We start from the raw sequence: 19,625 nt of genomic DNA on the forward strand, positions 1-19,625 counted from the left end.
CCCCAGGACACTAAAACAGAGGAGTGGATACTAGAGCATGTACAGCGACCGGAATGATCTATGGAAAAACAGGGTGGTGAAATTGTATGGCGAAATATCTGTGCACCATATAACTGTTTTTTCCATAGATCATTCCTATCGCTGTATGTACCTACATACATGTAATGACACCAACGCTCCTCGCTACTCGATCCATTAAAGATACCCGAGTGGCTGAATAGTAGGCTGTGACGTCATTATTCTAGTCGAAAGATACATGTAAATACATGTAAGCTTTCACTGTGGACAGAAATTTTAAGAAACCACATGAATCCAGCCTGCTTTTAAGCAGGTTCTCACTTGAATTTGTACAGCATATAAATATAACCACCTCGTAATTTATCCCAACAAAATCATCCCGGTATGTAAAAAGACCAACTATAAAAAAACCGATTGACAAGAATCGCCCAAAAATAAAACACAAACAAAATATTATCAAACAGTAACAGGAAGGAACACCAATATGAAGAATAAAAAGAGAAAAGAGAAAGAAAAAACTCCCGCCATCATTTCGTCAAGATGAAAACTATTTCCCTCAAAATATGTTATAGTTGAAGTCGTCCATAATTCCACAAACCGGACTAACTAGTTTACTCGAATAGCAGGCAATTCAACACCCTCTTGATTCAGTGGCTTATTCCATCCTTAACTTTCTTACCTTCTCGATCTCAGAACTCTTCCCCCACTTGAGGACGCACTCGCATCCCTCTTGGTAGCTTTTATTATAGAGCCCACTTCCTTCTTTATACCTTCAACTCGATTTTCCTTTAAGCTACCGTTACTTCCCGTAGCTTTCACGCCACCCCGTCTCAACCCTGAACCCGTGGAAGCTACCGCCGCATTTTTGGGTTTACTCTGCGAACCTTTTGTCCCGCGATTCACGGCACCTTGACCAACTTCCGCGCTAGTGAAAGTAGCATCTAAGGATGAGCGAGTCGTTGCACGGGAAGAAGATCGACTGGAGGATGCTATTGAGGGAGGGCTGGAGGGTATATTTCTTATAACCCGCGCTGGTGCCTTAGAGGTTGCATTTTTATTAGTCTTGGTGGAAGAAGTCGGGTGAGTAGATGCTGAGGGAAGACTGGGTTTTGAAGGCGATAGGGCGAGAAGGCGGGATGTATTTGCAGTAGCAGGAATAGGTGGTGGTGGCATTTGTTCCCGGGCAGAAACTACTGCAGAGGTATTCTTAGTGACCCTTTTCTTCTGGACCACAAGGCGTGTTGACTGGGGACCTCCTACTTCTTCTTCTCCCCCGCTATTGAAGATACACTTAGTAACGGTACGACTACAAGAGGATATAGTTATAAAACCTCAGCCTCTTCACATCCTCCACAAATTCTTTGACCGCCGCAGAGTTCAGTTTAGCTGACACTAGTCCATCAGCAACAGCAATGGGTCCATGTTGTGCGAGTAATTCCCCCATTGTGACATCCCATAGTTTCTTTGGTACTCTATTGATGCGCATTTCGATCCTTTGTTTGAGGGCCTGCGCTTGCATCGCACATTGGGAACGAAGTTTCTTGGCTCGCTCAGTTACTATACAAGTTAGACAGCCTTTCGAGGTTTCATGCATATAATGTCCCACAAACGTACACTCTAGGTCAAGATTTTCTATTAAAACCGTTTTCTGGTTCTTTGTAACTCCAGCAAGACGTACCTGGCGCAAAGGCGACTTCATGGGTGTCTTTGCGGTCACTTGCCGTGAGGGTGATAGCTGTGGAATTGATAATGGCGAGGCAGAAGCTGTGGGTGAAGCGCCCTTCTTGCGGCGGAGTGGAGCCATTTTTCTAGAACACTTTCCCTTGTAATATCTTCTAATACCGCAGATTCTAGGTCCTTTTCCTGTATCTGGATGAAGCCGGATGAACGCGTAATTGTTGGCCAAGTATAGAGTGTAGTTGATTAGGATGTCGCGTTCTGAATAAACAAACACGACAAAGAAGCCTGCTAACAATGCTTGGCACATGGCCGGGTAATCGACTTCACGATTGTAAGTTGAAGGTGGGTTGCGCTTTGCACCTCCGGATAGCTTACTCTAGCGTTCGACCCCCCTCCATCACCACAACCACAACCATTGCCATCATCGCCATCAACTCAAATTACAACCCAGTATCGTCTTCATCTACACCATCTCTCTTTATATAATTCATATCCAATACAGCTTTAACCATGGTTCTGGAGGCTACTATGATCATGTACGCCTTCCTTGGATGTGTTGAACTTTGTTTCAGAAGCTTACTAACAACATATAGAATCGACAATAGCGAAAGTAGTAGAAATGGAGACTATTCGTATGTTTTATACCGTTCTCTGGATTGTTCGAATCAATGTAGAGCTTGTGGCTGATAAAATACCTGAACCAGACCAACCCGTTTCGGAGCTCAAGCTGATGCTGTCACACTCATTTTTGAGGCCAAAACCCAAGCAAATCCTGAATCTTCAGTCGGACTGATGACGATGGGTGGAAAAGGCCCGGAGGTGTTGGTTACGCTCACAACGGATGTTGGGAAGATATTGACTGGAATACATGATACCAAGATAAAAGGAGGAACTCATTTGACTACTGGGATTCAGGTAGCAGGGGTAAGTCAAATATATACCCTTAAAGGTCCTCGATATAGGGCATAATATGTATTTATTGCATGTAATGTGAACCTGGTGCCGAGGAACCTCGGTAGCAAGTATGCTGACTTCAGAGTTTACAGCTTGCGCTGAAGCACCGCCAAAACAAATCGCAACGTCAACGTATCATTGTTTTTGTCGGATCGCCCATCACCGAAGATGAAAAGACACTTGTCAAGCTTGCCAAGAAGATGAAAAAGAACAATATTGCGATAGACTTTATCAACTTTGGAGAGGTCGATTCAGAAAATACCACCAAACTTCAAGCCTTCGTTGATGCCATCAACTCTAATGATAATTCTCACCTCGCTACAATTCCTCCGGGACCTCATCTTCTCTCGGACCTTCTTGTTACTACTCCGATCTTGGGCGAAGCCGGAAGTGCGCAATCCGGTGGCGTGGGTGGTGAAGGTTCTGGTTCCGGAGAAGGTGCTGGGGCGTTTGAGTTTGGAGTTGATCCTAGCTTGGATCCAGAACTGGCTCTGGCGCTTAGAATGTCTATGGAAGAGGAAAAGGCTAGGCTAGCAAAAGAAGAGAAAGAGAAGGCAGATAAAGAGAAGAAGGAAGGCGAAGGCTCGGGGTTATCGGGAATCAAAGAAGAGGATGAGAGCACACCCTTGTTGAAGGACGACGAGAAAGACGACGGTGAAGGTTCGAGTGGGAATAAGAAAGATGACGATAGAATGGATATCGCATGAGCAACGGCTAGAGTCTTCGCTTTAGGAAGAATTTCGATATATCCGGGTTCCAGTTTGAGGTCAAGGCCAAGGCCAAGGCGCATGTGCAATGTACAGTATCAGCCATTAGACCATCGTCTTCTTGATCCTAATTCCTATCAAGCATCATTAGCATCAGATCCCTGCTCTTCTTTATGTCTATGCCTAAATAAGTGTAGAAGAAAAGCTAAATTTTTAAGCAGCCCTCTGGAGATAAAGCATTGTATCAGATGCGGGTAAATCCCCAATGATTTTTCTTTTTTCTATGTCAAACCTCTCCGCAAAGGAAAATAAGTTTGATTTTAGGTCATGTCTTCAATATATTCCCGGAGCTAATAGCCGCCCAGCTGACCGCGATGACCCCATCTAAACTGGGACTGGGACTTCCGACTTTTTCCATAATGAAGCATACTGCGTGACTATCTGGGCCATTTTATGCGGCAGTGGTGCCACAACAATTAGCTTTTATACCTGTAGTGTTTGGGTCCCCAACAATTAACGGATAGGAAAGAATAGTTATATCCAGGCACTACAGCCAACGCGAGGCAGCGATACCCCCGTTGGCCATCGGCGAAGCGGGGGCGGCGTAAATTTTTTTTTTTTTTTGGTAGAGTAGGTACATGTACGTACTGTACCGCAGGTACTCTACTCTAGAGTACTCCACATACTCTAGGTACGTACATGTAATTACATGTACATATTCCTACATATATTTCACTAGAGCATACTTGTATGTACCTACATGTAGGTACTCTAGCGAGAAGCGTGTAAATCCCAAGTAGGAGGCTAAGGCCGTTATTGAGGTATCATGCTGGTGCTGTGGATAGAGTACTCGTATTTTCGTGACGTTTGTAAAAGGAACCGCTATTGCATACCATACTAAATTGTGGACTTGGCGCGTATTTGTATGGTATGCACTACTATGCAATAGTGGTTCCTTTTACAAACGTCACGAAAGTACGAGTAGAGTACATACATACCTACAGGTACATATGCGTACTCGTATTTCTCTGACGTTTGTGGACGCGACTGATATTGCATGCCATACAAAAATACGCCAAGCTCATGGTTTTGGGTGTATGCAATAATGGCCCAGTTCAAAAACGTCAGCGAAATACTTGCACTATCTTTTTTCTTTTTCTCTTTCTTTTCGTCCGAATCTGTGCTACGATAAGGAACTCGGTATATTTATTTTTCTGACGCTTTATAAACCCCAGGTGCGCGTAGATCCTCTTGTGAATTTTTTTAGTGAGTTACGCGCCACGTGAGGACCACAGACGGTAAGGTATCGTGACTTAAGCGCAACCGCGGGACAGTAACAGTTCTATGATTGACTTTGGACTAGACTAGTATGTACATACAAGAAAACAACATAGATAACCATCACAAACTGAGCTCTAGAGTTCTGTATACTCTTCTTTTCTTTCTAATGTGCTACAATTCTTCGGCGACACGCACATCCTCTTTGTTACCTTGTCGATAATAATTATAGGTCCATAGCTATATATATATATTTGCTAGCACCTCACCCAGATGAGCTTATACTCTGCTACCTAACATGGTTATAGTGACAGATAATATTATGACGTCATTGCAGAACCGGTAGAACGCCGTTCGAAGAGATATTTCGAGGATCATTATTATCCGGTCCCGGTCATCTCTGAAAGGCTACGTCTACAAAACTTCTGGAACTCGAAATACTCGATACAGCCCTGGTACCGTTGAGAATTTCAACTCTGGTTCGCAGATCCTATTGCACATTAAATTAATATAATAACATTTACGACAAGGATGGTACGTTATAGGGCAAGATATCGAAACGTTTCCTCGTGATCAGGCAACGTGAAAATACATACATACAAGTACATGTATGTACTACCGCGGTATACCAAAGTACATGTAATCCTTGTGACACCGGCGGCCGAAATTCCGTAAAACTTAGGAGACCGAGGTATCACCTAAGGGGATTGTGATGGTATGTTATTTGACCCACGTTTCCGACGGATTTCAAGATCTTTTAGACTAAACCCCATATCACGTGCCGTAAAATTCAGGAAAGCTTTCTGTAAAAAAAAAAAAGAATCGATACATAAGTACAATGCAATCGTTACGAGAAGAAGCATCTGAGCGGAAGCTAATACCTTGCCGGGAGCACTGGCTGAAATCACCTTGCCTTAAGAATTAATTATCAAATCCGCTAAACATCAATCCCTTTCCTGGTGATTTGCTGAGACCATCCCAACTCAGAAGGGGTCAGAGCAAAATACTGTTGAGATCTCAACCGCATGAGAAAGGCAAAATTCATGATGCCAAAGGAGGCTGTGATGACAATCTGTAGATGTATGTACTAGCCGTAGGGCATGTAGCAGATAAATGATTGTGATAAAGTTCGTCCGAGAATGCTGTGATATTGAATCGTACTAGGAAGCGAGGCTGTTTGAGACTACTGTGAGTTGCATCGGTTGAGGAGAGCCCCACTATGGAGGATAAGGGCTTTTAGTGCTACAAGGTTGAAATGCGGCCACGAACGTGCGCATTATTGTTCGGAGCTACATGTAACTAATGGTGCTGTTGCAAAGGCCTTGGCATCATTGACACCTCACTAGGCAAGTACATGTAATATCGTAAAAATCTTGTTACAAGACTCCAAGACGTATCTACACGATACTCACATCGCACGATGATAACTAAGTGCAATTGTCAAGGGTCGGGGCTGATAAAGTGAAAAAAATCTACATGTTCATGTTTCCCCCGCCTTCGAGTTTTAGTAATTGTAGACACATAGGGTATGCCGCACCGGCCTGTAACTTATCTAATGTTTGAAGAGAGATATGTAACTTCGACGATCAATACTGTACTCGAGGGGGATGCAGTACTGCCTTGGATCCCAATTGTAACAGTCCACATAAATTTTAGGAAAAAATAATTCGCTCGCCTAAGAAAGGTGACGGTTGAGTTTACTGCGTCAGCTGCAATGCAACTGATCATACTCTACTCCTCTTCCCCGGCCCCTTGTAGGAAGTATCAGACGTCTGTAGGTGGATAAACAATTTTTCTATCATTCTTTTAAAACAAAGAAACCAGTAGTAAATTGGGCTACTGAAGCACAGAAGATCATAGCACTAACATACAGGGAAGGCATGATCCCTGACCGTCATCGAAATCGACGAGCTAGCGTTTCAATACAGACATCATGATCATCCCGGACTTTCTGTAACTCTGATACACTTATTGCTTACTGTGCCTTCGAACCATGTCCAGTTATTGCCCCGTTACCAATTGTGTACTTGCCTAGGAATACCTAGGCATGCAAAGTAACTACATGTACCTACTCTACGCCCCCAGTCTCTTGTGGTTTGCCGTCTTTGCATGAGCCGGCCGGCTGTTCCACTGCCTATATGCTGTGCTTTGTACCAACTTATGATAATACGATTTTAAAAAAAAAAAAAAAAAAAAAAACGGCAGATATCACCAATGAGAGTTTATTCAAACCGGCGGAAATAGGCGGAAAGGGAATCAAACAAGTCTTGAGTTTTTTGGAGTTATGAGTAATGGAAACCATAGCTCTCATTAATTCTCGCAGAACACACCCTCTTGGTTTTTTTGAAACCTGTTTCTCGCTTTTTCCCCTTCTCTGAGCTATTCTTTCCCTTCGGGCATTTCTCGATGGGTGTGTGTGATGCGTGTGTACGTGGTCGGAACGATAAGCTTTTTCTTTTTCTTTTGGCCCGTTCTTAGGACGATAAAATCTGAGGCTCAATCTTCCCGGGCGATAACGGGGTAGCAAAAACAGTACCACCGTGAGATCGATATCGGAGGTGAATTTGTATTCAGATACCATCGCCCAAAGAACAACAATAAGAAACTGGACTAGGAAGAAAGAGAGAAAACGGCAGACGGGACTTATGCCGTACCGTGGGCTGTTTCAGCAGGCATTCAGAGGAGTGAGACAACCGAAGAAACATGGTGACATGCGAAGTTTGTTTATCAGAGTCCACCGAGCGGGCACGTGGACATCGCTATGGCAAGACAATTGAAATCAAAAGTGAAGAAAAATTACATGTACCTACATGTAGTACTAAGACGGTACTTCCCAGGTGAATACATATCACTAAACACGCTCACTCGCATCGGACAGGAGAAAAAGAGCATCCCGACAGCTTTCGGGTCTTGCAGTGATCAATCGATTTCGACTCCCTGACCTCAATCCCGTGTTGCTAGTTATACAGTAGATCTTGTCTTCCCGAAAACTAATAATAATAATAATAATAGCAGTAAGAAAGAAATTGTAGTAATGAAAACCTTGCTCGCTTGCTGAAAAACCACTCTCTCAGAAACACCAACATAAACACAAACCAAAATACAAACCAAAGGATATAAGGCGAAAGCAAGAATTCGCTAATAATGATAATAAAGAAAGAAGCGAATGTATACCCCACCCAGTGATAATGAAAACCCCCAGAAACCATAAGAACAGACCCCAATATACCAGAAACCAAAAACCAGAAAGAGACCCATTGTTGACAACCTCTTCGCCGAAATTTTGTTTTTTCCCCAAGATCTTAGAATGTTACTCCATAAATAAAGAAATGGAACGAAAGAAAATAAAAATAAAAAGCCCCAGAAAACCCAGAGGAAACCATCCAAGAGCCATTATAAAGGAAAATCTGCGAAACCGTGACTTTACCAGCTAGTATCTCTCCCAATTTTTTTTTGATAAGTTTTCTCCCATTATATCCTTTTTTTGTCCTTTTTCTCTTTTACCCTTATTTTTCAAGTTTTTTTTTTTTTGGTTTCTTCGCTTTCCATCTTGTCATCGCAGTAAAAGGGTATCGTCCATTTAAGTATTAGCCTGGTCCATCTCGTGTGTCGTGAAGATCTTCGGTCAGGGTATGGTAGTCAAGGGTGCCACGCCCTCATTACCTGGCCCCAATGCTCAATCTGGAGAGAAGTGAAACGGCATAAACAAAAACAAACGCAAGGTACCAAAGCGAATCAGATGAAGGCAAAAGGTAGAAAGGTAAAGAACACTTGGGTTTGAAGTGAGATATCCAAAAAGAAATTAGAAGTCCAAAACTTTGAGGTGAGATATAAGATATAAAACCAGAACCAAATGAATCAACCACTCTGGATACACCAGTGCCCAAAACTCTGTAATCACAACCGCTGATATAAAATTCCTAAACACGCTAAATAAATAAAAATGCAAAACAAAAGAAAATGCCCCAACGAATAGAGAATAGAGAATATCACAGGAAACTTTGGAGCATGTTATACTTGATCCATGTTCAGTGATGGAAAAAAAGGTCTTGCTATGAAAAGTGCTCGTGGAGCTCGTATCGTCATCAACTTCGTGAAAAGGAGTTAAAGAGCTAAATGATGTGCGTCTTGGGGTCGATAGGATAAATATATATTGGGATCTTCGATTTTGCCGAAGGTCTCGAAGGAACATTGAAGTATTTTGGCGAGTTCGTGGATTTAACGCAAATCGTTTTAGATGAACCCCCATCACCGATGGTCTAGTCTTCTTCATCTATACCCCCCAAAACATCATCATCGTCGCTCTCACTCGGCATGTTGGGGAGAGACAATCTACCATTAACTGTTTTTGGCTTTTTTCCAGGAGTGCCAGACGACAAGCCTCCTGGAGCCTTCCTTTTCATCCCACCACTAGTTGGCGTCGTGTTATTTCCAGTTCCAGTCCCCATAGGGTGGGGTTGCCGATTAGGTGTTCGATTCACATTGCTGTTCGGGTTCATTTTGTCCGCCTCTTTACCCTTCACTGCACCAGCTTGCACGTTGTTACTCCCAGCTCCTGACCCAGCATTTACTTCCTCATCCTTCTTTCGTCTCTCCATTTCCGCAACTTCATCTGCAGTCAAGAATCTTCCACCAGGTCCTCTGGGCCGTCTCATTGCATGGTTATGCCGGGATTCATGCAGATATGGTTTTCGTTGCTTCGACGTTAACCTAAGAGCTTCTTCGAGCTTCTGACGAGCAACACGACGCTTCAGTATTCTGTGAAACTGCTTGGCATTAACATAAAGAGGTGATTCTTCCGCCGGCACAAGATCTGGGGACTGTTGGTGAGGTTGTACAGGCGGATGCATTGGTGATTGTTGCACCGGCTGTGTAGGAGCTGGGGGTTGTTGTTGAGGTGGTGGGGGTGGGGGAGCTTGCTGGGTTGCTGGCGGTTGCGGAGGAGCTGAGGTTCTTGTGTTATTTACTGGCTGGGCATGCTGCATAGGAGGAGTCCCAGCGGGAGCTTGATGTTGGCTCATCCTTCGCTGAGGTGCACCCATAGCCTGCTGTTGGGGCACTTGCTGATTCGGAGGTTGTATAGCTTGCTGAGGTCCAGCCTGGTTTGTAGCAGCTACAGCCATTTGTGGAGACCTCTGTGTTCCTTCCCGCTTAACCTTCACTGCTGCGGCATTCATTCTGGGTGATTGTACACTCTGTGGGCCATTTCCCTTGAGATTCATCGCATCACTGGACATATAGTATGTTCCTGTATTTCCCAGGTAGTTTTGGTAATAAGGGTGTCCTTGACCTTGAATTGGAGAATGTTGGTTTCCTGGCGGATGCATACTCGCGTTATTGTGATGAGATCCTCCCCCACCAATCCCACTACCAGTGTTCTGTGGCGAGTATGCTGCTGTAGCATGAAGATGTGATGGATGGGGTTGTGGGGTAAATCTAGCGTATGCTGCATCCATTTTGGAAGAAGGTCTGAATGATGAAGGTCAAAATGCCTCTGAGGATTCTGTGGAAATATTGATGTCTCTTTGAGCTTCCACTCAGTGTTGATATCTTATTTTCTGATGTGACAACTGGATGTTGGCCGAACGATTAAAGTTTGAGGATAGTTGATATTCTGTGTGTCTCGTAAAGCCGTGAATTCCGTAGTAATGTAAGACGCGACGACGCGATATGTCGAATGTTATCTCAAAGACACCACGGTGGGCTCAGAGAAGAATGACTGGATGGGGTAAATGCGGAGAATCTGTCAGGAACGCAACCGTGCGGGAAGAGGCAGCAAGGTCTATAAGCTATAGTAGGCGGCAAGGTAGATAGAGCTTAACTGACAGGTTGTGAACTGATGAGTCTTAAGCTTGAGGCTTTCAGAAAATCCAGCGTGCAAGTAAGTACAACAATGACGGTTCGTCGACTAGTTGTCGCAAGTCAAGTGGCTGGCCGGTCCCAATGTGCAGTAGTGGAGCTTCCCGTCACAAACTACGAAGAACGTGAACCCGGCTGTTGCCTTATTCGTGAACGTCAGAATACTATGTTCTGTAACAGGTTGTTGCCAGCGACTGTGCAAAATCTGCCGTAGAATGTCTCAATTCCAGACAAACCTTCGTTTGGGGTGGGTTTGTTATTTTTAATTTTTTCCTTTCCTCGTTCCAAAAAATTGAGACTCAGAGCAAAGCACGTGTCTGTCTGTTGCGTTGGCCAAATATTTTTGCGGAAAGAAAATTCAAAGGCCGCTGGTAGTGGTGGTGTTGGTGGGGTGTGTGTGCGTGGGTACTTCGTAATGGGATGGGGGGGCAACCTGCAGCTTGAGTGATGTGTTAGTGACTTGGAGTAAAGAGCGCGGGGGAGGCGTTAAAAGGGAAATCGTACTTGAAGAGGCTGATCTTCTACCTAGCCAATTGATGAACAGATTCTGATGGCCGGCGTTGAGTGGTCTTCAAGCGAAAGTACCAGCAAGGAACTGTATGATGATACTGAGATGCCCGAGCGTTTCGCACACAATGTTTCCCCGTTCCAGTGAAAGACCGCTGGGGATAAAGGTACTTTGTAGAGAGTAGTAGTAACGCCTAAATTGTAGAAAAGTATGATGACGATGAAAGTTCCTGTGCCGGATTGGAGGACCTGGAATTGGACGGATTCTAGGGTGAAGACTGCGTAGGGAGTAATAATGGGGAGTTATGATTAGCAACCGTTCTAGCTTGCGATGCGGCAGTGAGGATGCACGCTGATTGGGAGGGTGATGCGCTGGCAGTCGGTCTATGCAGTGCAGAACACGACACTACAACACTGCCGATCTCAACTAACTATCGAATTTTCAAGGGATATTTTATTATAATTTTTTCTCTACCTTTTTTCTTTTCTTCTTTTCAAACACTGCCTAGCTGGGGTGGTGAAAGTTACGTTACGGCCCCGAAGATTTACAACCCTGGTGCGGATTGTTTTCGTCGTGCTTCTTCTGCTGCTTGATGACGGTACCGTACCGGTGTGTGGTGCTGTTGTCGATGGTGTTCCTGCTGCCGCTGATGCGACTGCTACTACTGCGACACTACTCACAGCTGCTGCCTCCCACCAGGTACGGGGTTTTTTTCTTCTTTCCTTAGTAGACTAGTGTGTGGTCTGTACCCTGAGTTCGAAAGAAGCCCACAAATAGACTTTGATAATTCGTCAGGGTGACAGTCAAAAGGGCGGATTCGGTAGCAGCAAAGTCAGCTGCTTTACCTGTGCAGCCAGTCAGAAGTCAGCAGCCGGCCCTTTGAGCGCACACGGGTTCCCAGCCCTACGGAACAGACGCAGGACAGATAATCAAACAGGTCTAATCAGAAGGTCCAAAAAAAATTCAGAGCAGTACAGCCTGAAGAATGAGATATGACGAAGGGTAACAGATTCTTGGGATTTCACCTTGCTATTTTTTTTGGGAGCAGCAACAACCTTTTTTTTTTTCCTTCTCTAAAGGTGGGGGGAGGGGCCAACTGAAATATGATTGGGCGCGAGAGGCTGGGATTCAACGAAGAAGTTCTGGAGATGGCAGCGGGGGTCGCAGGGAAGGCCAAATAGGACTTTTTTTTTTTTTGGCTAGGCAGGGTTTGGGTTTGGAAATGAGATGGCACCCTGATTGGTGAAAAACACTCAGCAACGCCCAGCGACGCACCGAAGCCTTAGAAGTGTGGAGGCAACACGCGAAAAATCGAAAAGGGGAAAGATTTGGGGCAAGTGTCTCAAGAAATGCATTCCGGCCCACACTATCGGACAACCATAGCCGGTGTGGCAGATTATTTCCGTTGTTGTGATGTGATGTGTTCGTTAGTCATCACGAGAATGGCGGTGGCTGGGTGCTTCGTGGGGCATCCCGATTGGTTGAATCCAGTTTCACTTCAAATGTGAAATATGTACCTACCTTCCCTGGGCGCAACGTGATGTCGTCCGCAGCATTCTGAATCAAGGAAAAACATAGAAAGTGACGACAAAAGGTACATCCTGTAACCTGGAGCTGTAGGGAAAAAGAAGCCTACATGCGTAGGAGAATGTAAGTACAAGGTACTCTGCTCTAATAATGTAGTATTCTACATGATTATGCCTAATGTATGTAGGCAGAGTCTGATAATGCACAGCTCAGATCATCTGTTGTCATTTCACAAGGTGGTCTTGTAGGCTCTATCAAGAATTGGGCATGTAGTTCTGATATTCTGGCATTCTGCGATAATATCAGCTGGTTTCCAGATATCTTTTCTTTCCTATCGGTTTTCCCAGGCTTAATCAATGTGCTTGACGAGCCATCGCGACATTTGAGTCTCGATATCCACATCAATGTCTCTCCGGACACCGTCTGCGTCTCACCGTCCGCGTCTCACAGGGCCGAAGAATTGTTTTTTATCTCCATCTCCCCTTATGAACCCGATCTCCAATCCCTTACTCCGAGCCCTGCCGTGTCGACCTAGAAATACTATCCCGTGGAGCCTCCGCCACCCACGATCCCGGTCCCCAGAGGGGAAAAACAAGTGTAGCCACTCAAGAATTCGATCCCGTATAAAAGAATACGGCAAGGCGTTCACAGGACGAGGCTTGAAATTATTAAGGGTTCGAACCATAGGCAGCGTGCGGGCCGCTTGTTGACAATTGATATCTCATTGATATCGGATCAGGTAAAGCACGGACGAGAATGAGTCTGTTTTGACGGCAGACGCGATGGGATGGGTCGTCGTGCTCACGCGGACGCATAACGCGGGAGCACGGGTTAGTCGCAGAAAATCTTCTCGCCAAATCCTTCGGACGCTCTCATCTCATCTCATCTCGACTGATCTTCATTGCTTCATTTCGCTCCGAACCCTGCTTGGTCCCGACCACCATCGCTGTAAGCAACTACACGCAGGTGTCATAGTTCGTCTCCACCCCTCCTAATATCGCCAATTGCTTCCCACCTGTTTCGTCTGGTTGTTTTGGCTCTGGAGTTTTGCTCCGTTGATTTCTCTTTGATTTCTCTTGTTTTGTCTTGTCCTGTCGTCGTCCCTGGCCTGTCCCCACTATGAATGGTCCTTCTAGTTTATCGACTCGCTTGTTCTAGATTCCACCCTCTCGCAGCAATAGCACGTCACTCCAGGTACCAGGAACGAAACCACACATCGGATGGTTATTTGCACATGCCAACCATAGAAGAACCTACAGTAATCTCGTGGGCCTAAGCCGCAAATAAAATTAAAAAAACATAAAAACATAAATCGCAATAAAACGAAGAATATACCTCGAAACTGTCAAGGTATCCCAGGAGAAACAAATTGCGGGAAAGGGAAATCGAACAGAACAAAACAAAAAAAGAAATTTTGGAAGCGCGCGCTATTCACGTGGGCCCAGAGGTTTGAAACTACAAGTCCGACATCAACCGAAATGAGGTTTATGCGCAACACTTCGATAACCGATCTGCACGCCAACTTTATGTTCCTTTTGTTCGGTTTCAGTTGCTTACCCATAGCGCACGGACAATTAACTGAAAAACCCAAGAATAACAGGGGCGGTTCTGGATTTGCAGCAAGCGTCTAAGGTAACCATTATGAGACCGATGAAGTTATGGATAGTGATTTTTACCAGGTTAAGCGAATAAACTTACCAACAGATTGGCAAATAACAAGCAGGGAACCCTTTCCACAAAAAGAAGCCTTCATGTCTGAGATTTACGAAAACTGCTTAGTTCATAATTACAGGGATAGTAAGGCTGCTAACTAATACCGCACGGGGAGCTTGGTGTTCGTGATGAACTCGCAACACGATGTCTTTCTTACAAACAGGGTATCACTGTTGTACCTTCGGGTTCTGGTGGCTTTCCTCCTTCCTCAACGGCTGGCGAACGTTGGTATTGGAATGGACACGATCTTGCATCTCCACTTGTTATTTATGGTTTCAAGATCCATACATGTGAGTTTCTACGATCATGTGTCCAAGAAACATTCTAATGCTTCTTATTTTCCGCGCAGGTTCCCGAACAGAAAATTACCCGTGACAGGCCGGTTTGGTGCGATCGTGGGGGCCCCTCGTACCTCGTATTTCATTGAATTCGATTCATAATTGCCATCGGAACAACAAACGAAAAGTCCACACTCGTAAATCGCTTGGCTGGTTAAACTCGGGCACGGCTGTTACATGTTGTTAATACCTGCAGATCGTGGTAAGTTTCGTTAACTAACTCTGGTTCCGAACTTCCTGCATCTCATTTCCGGTAATTCTTAACTGCCGTATTGCATAGGATTGACTAGCCTGTCAGGTTTTCAACGGCAATATTCAACACTCATCACGTGTTTTAGTCTGTATAATTTGAATGCGGCATATCGATACTCCTGTGTTCGGTTACGCATGCAAGCGGATCGGTCGCATTCCAAAACTCTGAGCTTAGATCTCTCACCTTGCAAGTTTATTCACTAATCCGATAGTTTGCAGAGCGATAAAACCAGCTTCACGACAAGTTTTCGCACGGCGACCTTTATGATAAATTCCTCAATTTATAATCGGCCCAAGAAAACAGTATCAGCTATGAAAACACCCGTTATTGAGAAAGATTCCATCATGCGACAACAAACGAATAAACTTCCATATGTATTTTTTTCTGCAACCATACAGCCTAGGCTATAGGTCGCGCGCATGTACCTAATATATCGCTTTCTGAGGTTTCTTAATTATAGCTTAGGAGGCCGCTGACCCTTCCTCAATTGCTGGGCTGGAAATAATCTCACCATTTTATTTTATTTTCAAATGGGGAGTTAACGGGGACGACTTACCAATTTTGACACAAGCAAGAGGCTGACATGGTTTATCAAACGTCCAGTTATGTGTAACGGTAACAGTCCAAGCTAAATATTACGGGTGGTCGTTTTGTTACCCGCCTGTACAGTACACAACGTCGGTTCCTTATTCTGATCAACTAATATTAGCTAACCTATTTGGGTCGATTATTTAGTTGGATTTTATGTAAGCGGGCGACATCTTCAGAATGCGATACACCTCCGACCAAAATTTACTTACGCTACTGGCCCCACGATTATTTTCGAACCGGATCCCTGAATCACATAGAAATCTCCCCCTTATCATCCTAATAACCAATAAAACTTTAAATAGAAAACTTTGAGTATTAAGCAGCACACAATGACTATCTGGCCGAGATTGGATTTTCATATTTTATTAGAGTTCAGCTTCTGAGAGTGGGCTCCAAACTTAGAAATTAAAATAAAAGCAATAGAAGGCCTGATTCGGTTCGGGCTTTCTGACGAACCCAAAAACCAAAATCCGCGGAAGATGAAAACCCGGGGGAAACGGACCCCGATAACCAGGTCAGCTTGCTGTCAGGCAACAACATGTACTCAATGACTGTGTTCCTAGGCGATGTCTTAATCAGTCAAGTACCTGGAATTGGTATCTGACGATGCTGGGGTTCTATTACCGGTTTGGTGAGATTCTGCTTGCAGCTCGAATCACAGTCGGCACTCTAGTTATTCGCCACAGGATAGGCTGAGTGATTAGCGCTGCAGTCCAATAAGGAATTTACGGGAGAAGGCAGAAGTGGGAAAAGTTGCCTCAGTAGTCTAGGGTCTATGTATGGTCTAAATTGCTACAGAAAACTGGACCCCATCTCATCCATAGCCTCTCGCGACCCACGCCGTTGGGTGCATATCCTAGCTCACTGTGATGCAAATGGTGCGAGACGCGTGTGCCCCTGCTTCTGCCTCATGACAGGATGAAGGCACAGCAGAAGACATAGTGCGCGCCCTGGATACGTGGTTGATTGGCTGTGGTGGAGATTGCCAAGATGGTGATCTCGGTCATGAGTTATCACTCGAGGATGATCTTGGTCACTAACGGCTTTGGATCATGCCCTAGGCGTCTACAGCCTATAAAGAAGTGTTCTAAATAGTCATGAGCAGGTTTGTGAAAATATTGCGGTGTGAGGCGAGGTGATCGAATTATGATGATGGCGATGATGCTGTTGCCCTGTAGCGGTGTAAAGGCCTTGTGGATACGAGACACGTGAATATGCACACAAGCCATGAGTCCTCGAATTTACTCATAGTAAGTCACTGAGATCGCAATGTACTCATACCGTATAGCACATGTTAAAAGCTTCCAGGTAGATCAGCCTGGATCACAGTCCGTCACTCGCGCTAAATCTCCTCAGGGCTGGAGCAGCGGTGAGACATTTCTCAACCGTAGCTCCATCGACTTTGCCCTGGGAGAAGGTTTATCCGCGCTGGTGTGCCTGCAGGAGACCTCCGGTTTCCGGCCAAGTCGGTGGCTGGTTTTGTTTTATGATATTAGGGAATTCACGCTCCAGCCAATCTGATTGGTGCTTTGCCTTTGCGCGCTCTCATTGGCCAGAATCGGGATACAAGTCTCGCGCCAAAAGCTGAGTTTCAAGGATTGTTGACCGCAAAAGAATTAAAATGGATCTTATTTGCTTTGCAAAGGAGATCATGTGGCTATCACTATCCGCTAGTAGTTTTGATCTATGTATAGCCTATGATAGAAAAAACAGGAGAAAGCGCATAAAACAGTATTCCTTGGCTATCACTATAGCTTAATCTGATCTCCGTTATCGCACGCTATAGTAGTTTATTTACTCGGGATTGCGGTTATCGGCAACTATTGGCGGGATATTTCCTGTTTTCAGGTGTATATTCTCCACAATACTCTATGATGAGAACAGACCATTATCTTTGTTTCATGAAATCTCACCTCTCGCCGTCAAAAATCCCTCATTGATCAAGCTATGATGGAAAATACTAATACATGGGTAGTATCAAACACCTCATCTCGTGGTGTGCTTTCGTTCATATCCTCCCAGCCAGCCAGCCAGCCAGCACGCCCCGAAACTCCTCGCTGCGAAGACCGGGCCATGGTCAGGTGCATCTAGCTGGACAGGACCGGCGCGGTGGACCCGTTTCGTTGACTGCCATGGGAATTGAATTAAGTGGAAATATGGTGGCGCTTCTATGGACGATTGACTTCCTATTTTTTTTATTTTTTGGAAACGGCGGAAGGAATTCTGCTTTGGGATCGATAGACATTAGGTACTCTATCTATGGACTAATATTGACCTTGCGCTTTTCTTCCAGGAACCCCACCCATGATGGCGGTCATGTGGGGAGCTTAATTGCACAGCTAGAGCAGCGGGGATCAATTGCACTAGAGCGGTGAGGGCTAGCCGAGAGACGTTGGCTCTGTAGTGCTTAGACTTGCTTATGCTTCCAAGAAATCTTGCATGTGCTATTATGTCTCAATGGTTATTGATTCGATTTCTAGGTGTGGAGCACAAGCTCGACGGTCGTAAAACTAGTCACTCGGGAAATTGATAAGAAAATTACTCCCACATGGACCATGACAGTGGTGGTTACATTGAATTGCCTGAGAATTTTAATCTTTACCCCCCAAAGAAAATATTCCGCAATTAATAACTGCTAGTTTCTAAATTATATCGATTATTACATGTATGTCAAGGACTAGGGACCGTCAGATAGCTCGGAACGTCATCTATTCTTTTGCTACAATGCATTGAAAGGATATCCCAAGAAGAAATGATTTCTTCATGGATTAAGCTTGCAGTGATGGTTTCAGAACGCTCCATCGAGTATCTTCTCCCAGTCGGCTGACTGCTAGGTGTTGTAAAAGGAAAAGAGAGGAAGAAATCATTCGTACGTACGTAAGCACGTACCCGATATATCGACCCCACAAGCGCCAACTTCTACCACTGCATACATGTATGTAGGGAGCTGGGCTGCATGGAGGTTCGAATTGTTGCCGGTCCCACGAACATACATGTATGTGCAACGATTCTCAAATTGTAATAACTTTTCAATAAATCGGGGTTTTGTGTGAAGTATCGCTTCGACGGATGAAAAATATAGACACGTATATAGACCATAAACTGCTGTCTCTTCTGTGAATTGCCATCGGGTATGGAAATATCGCATCGTGATAAAAAGCTACATGCGGTGTGCATGTTTCGGATCGAGTGATAGCGTGTGATGTTGTCACCCACGCACCCCCTCAGCGCGGCACAACCTAACTCTCTAACAAGCTTGAAACCTTAGCATACTGCAGAGGTCGGTTAAGACTTTCAAAGTGGATCTAGACCAGTGATGTTAGGAGCTTTTTGAACCGCACACCACAAGCCACAGTAATTACTTTTTGGACAAGTTAAAATCTCGTGTGCAAGGCCAGCAAGCAGGATTCGTGTTTCATGAAGCTGCACTCGGGCTCCGCACACGTGGAAGAGCTGGGTACAAAAATAGTTCAGACTATGTAGTTCAGTACACAACTAGAGTAAATGTAGGCATGGTAGCTGAAATGACATAGTATTACGGGCAGTTGACTGCTCATTTATCATGCAAATATCTAATACTTCACTGGCGGATAGGTTTGAGCTCATCAACTCGCATGATAAACTGAGTGCTGATTGGGTGCATTTTCGGCGGACTCCGAGGAGTCAGTTCTGCGCATATCGCAGCTTTGGTATAGCATTTGAGAAGATATTTTCTCCCGCTGGTTAGAGGCAGTGGCCGGTATTGATGGCTGTCATGATAAGATACTAGAAACTTTAATTTCAAAACCCGAACATCTAAACCCGGTACCGGTAGGCACTCGGAGAAGCTAAGAAAAAAAGAATAGTGGGTTTCATGGCCCTGTATAGTGTGAGTGATGATCCGTGAACTTACCAACTGACTTGATCGAACTAGCTTTAAAGCTCAATTGAATATAGATGAATTCTACTAGTAACATGATGATAACACATGTAATAATAATAATGATGATGATGATGATGATGATGATGATGATGACGACGATGACGATTATGGTGATAGTGATGGTGATTATGGTGATGATGAATACTAAGTGTAACTATTGGACACTTCAATTACAGTACACTACTATAAAAACCATTGGTTACCTATTCAAAATCTCATGCACTGCCAAGGTCGATGAATACTCTACATGTAGGTAGTTATGTGCAGTTAATCTATT

General features: G+C 44.6%; 4 protein-coding genes across 4 annotated transcripts; 1 reads left to right on the top strand and 3 right to left on the bottom strand.

The window, feature by feature from the left end:
• Positions 1–1,208: 1,208 nt before the first annotated feature.
• Positions 1,209–2,005, bottom strand: LAJ45_06214 (uncharacterized protein; the record flags this gene model as incomplete). The annotated part of the gene is made up of 6 exons (XM_046115780.1): positions 1,209–1,211; positions 1,279–1,294; positions 1,350–1,575; positions 1,633–1,635; positions 1,697–1,801; positions 1,861–2,005. 6 exons carry the CDS (start codon positions 2,003–2,005, stop codon positions 1,209–1,211), a joined length of 498 nt encoding a protein of 165 aa, XP_045970889.1.
• A 203-nt stretch (positions 2,006–2,208) lies between these two features.
• LAJ45_06215 (uncharacterized protein) lies at positions 2,209–3,359 on the top strand (the record flags this gene model as incomplete). Its single annotated transcript, XM_046115781.1, has 5 exons — positions 2,209–2,234; positions 2,292–2,330; positions 2,403–2,517; positions 2,578–2,622; positions 2,745–3,359. 5 exons carry the CDS (start codon positions 2,209–2,211, stop codon positions 3,357–3,359), a joined length of 840 nt encoding a protein of 279 aa, XP_045970890.1.
• A 5,537-nt stretch (positions 3,360–8,896) lies between these two features.
• LAJ45_06216 (uncharacterized protein) lies at positions 8,897–10,093 on the bottom strand (the record flags this gene model as incomplete). Its single annotated transcript, XM_046115782.1, has 2 exons — positions 8,897–8,910; positions 8,974–10,093. The coding sequence occupies 2 exons, from the start codon at positions 10,091–10,093 to the stop codon at positions 8,897–8,899; spliced, it is 1,134 nt and encodes a 377-aa protein (XP_045970891.1).
• A 224-nt stretch (positions 10,094–10,317) lies between these two features.
• Positions 10,318–12,560, bottom strand: LAJ45_06217 (uncharacterized protein; the record flags this gene model as incomplete). Its single annotated transcript, XM_046115783.1, has 12 exons — positions 10,318–10,380; positions 10,464–10,495; positions 10,612–10,638; positions 10,733–10,817; positions 10,906–10,935; positions 11,001–11,017; positions 11,082–11,281; positions 11,479–11,689; positions 11,754–11,849; positions 12,030–12,033; positions 12,280–12,370; positions 12,526–12,560. 12 exons carry the CDS (start codon positions 12,558–12,560, stop codon positions 10,318–10,320), a joined length of 891 nt encoding a protein of 296 aa, XP_045970892.1.
• Between the last annotated feature and the right edge of the window lie 7,065 nt (positions 12,561–19,625).

Source organism: Morchella importuna, assembly GCF_003444635.1.
Source record: "Morchella importuna strain M04M26 chromosome Unknown Morimp01GS018, whole genome shotgun sequence".
Lineage (NCBI taxonomy): Eukaryota > Fungi > Ascomycota > Pezizomycetes > Pezizales > Morchellaceae > Morchella > Morchella importuna.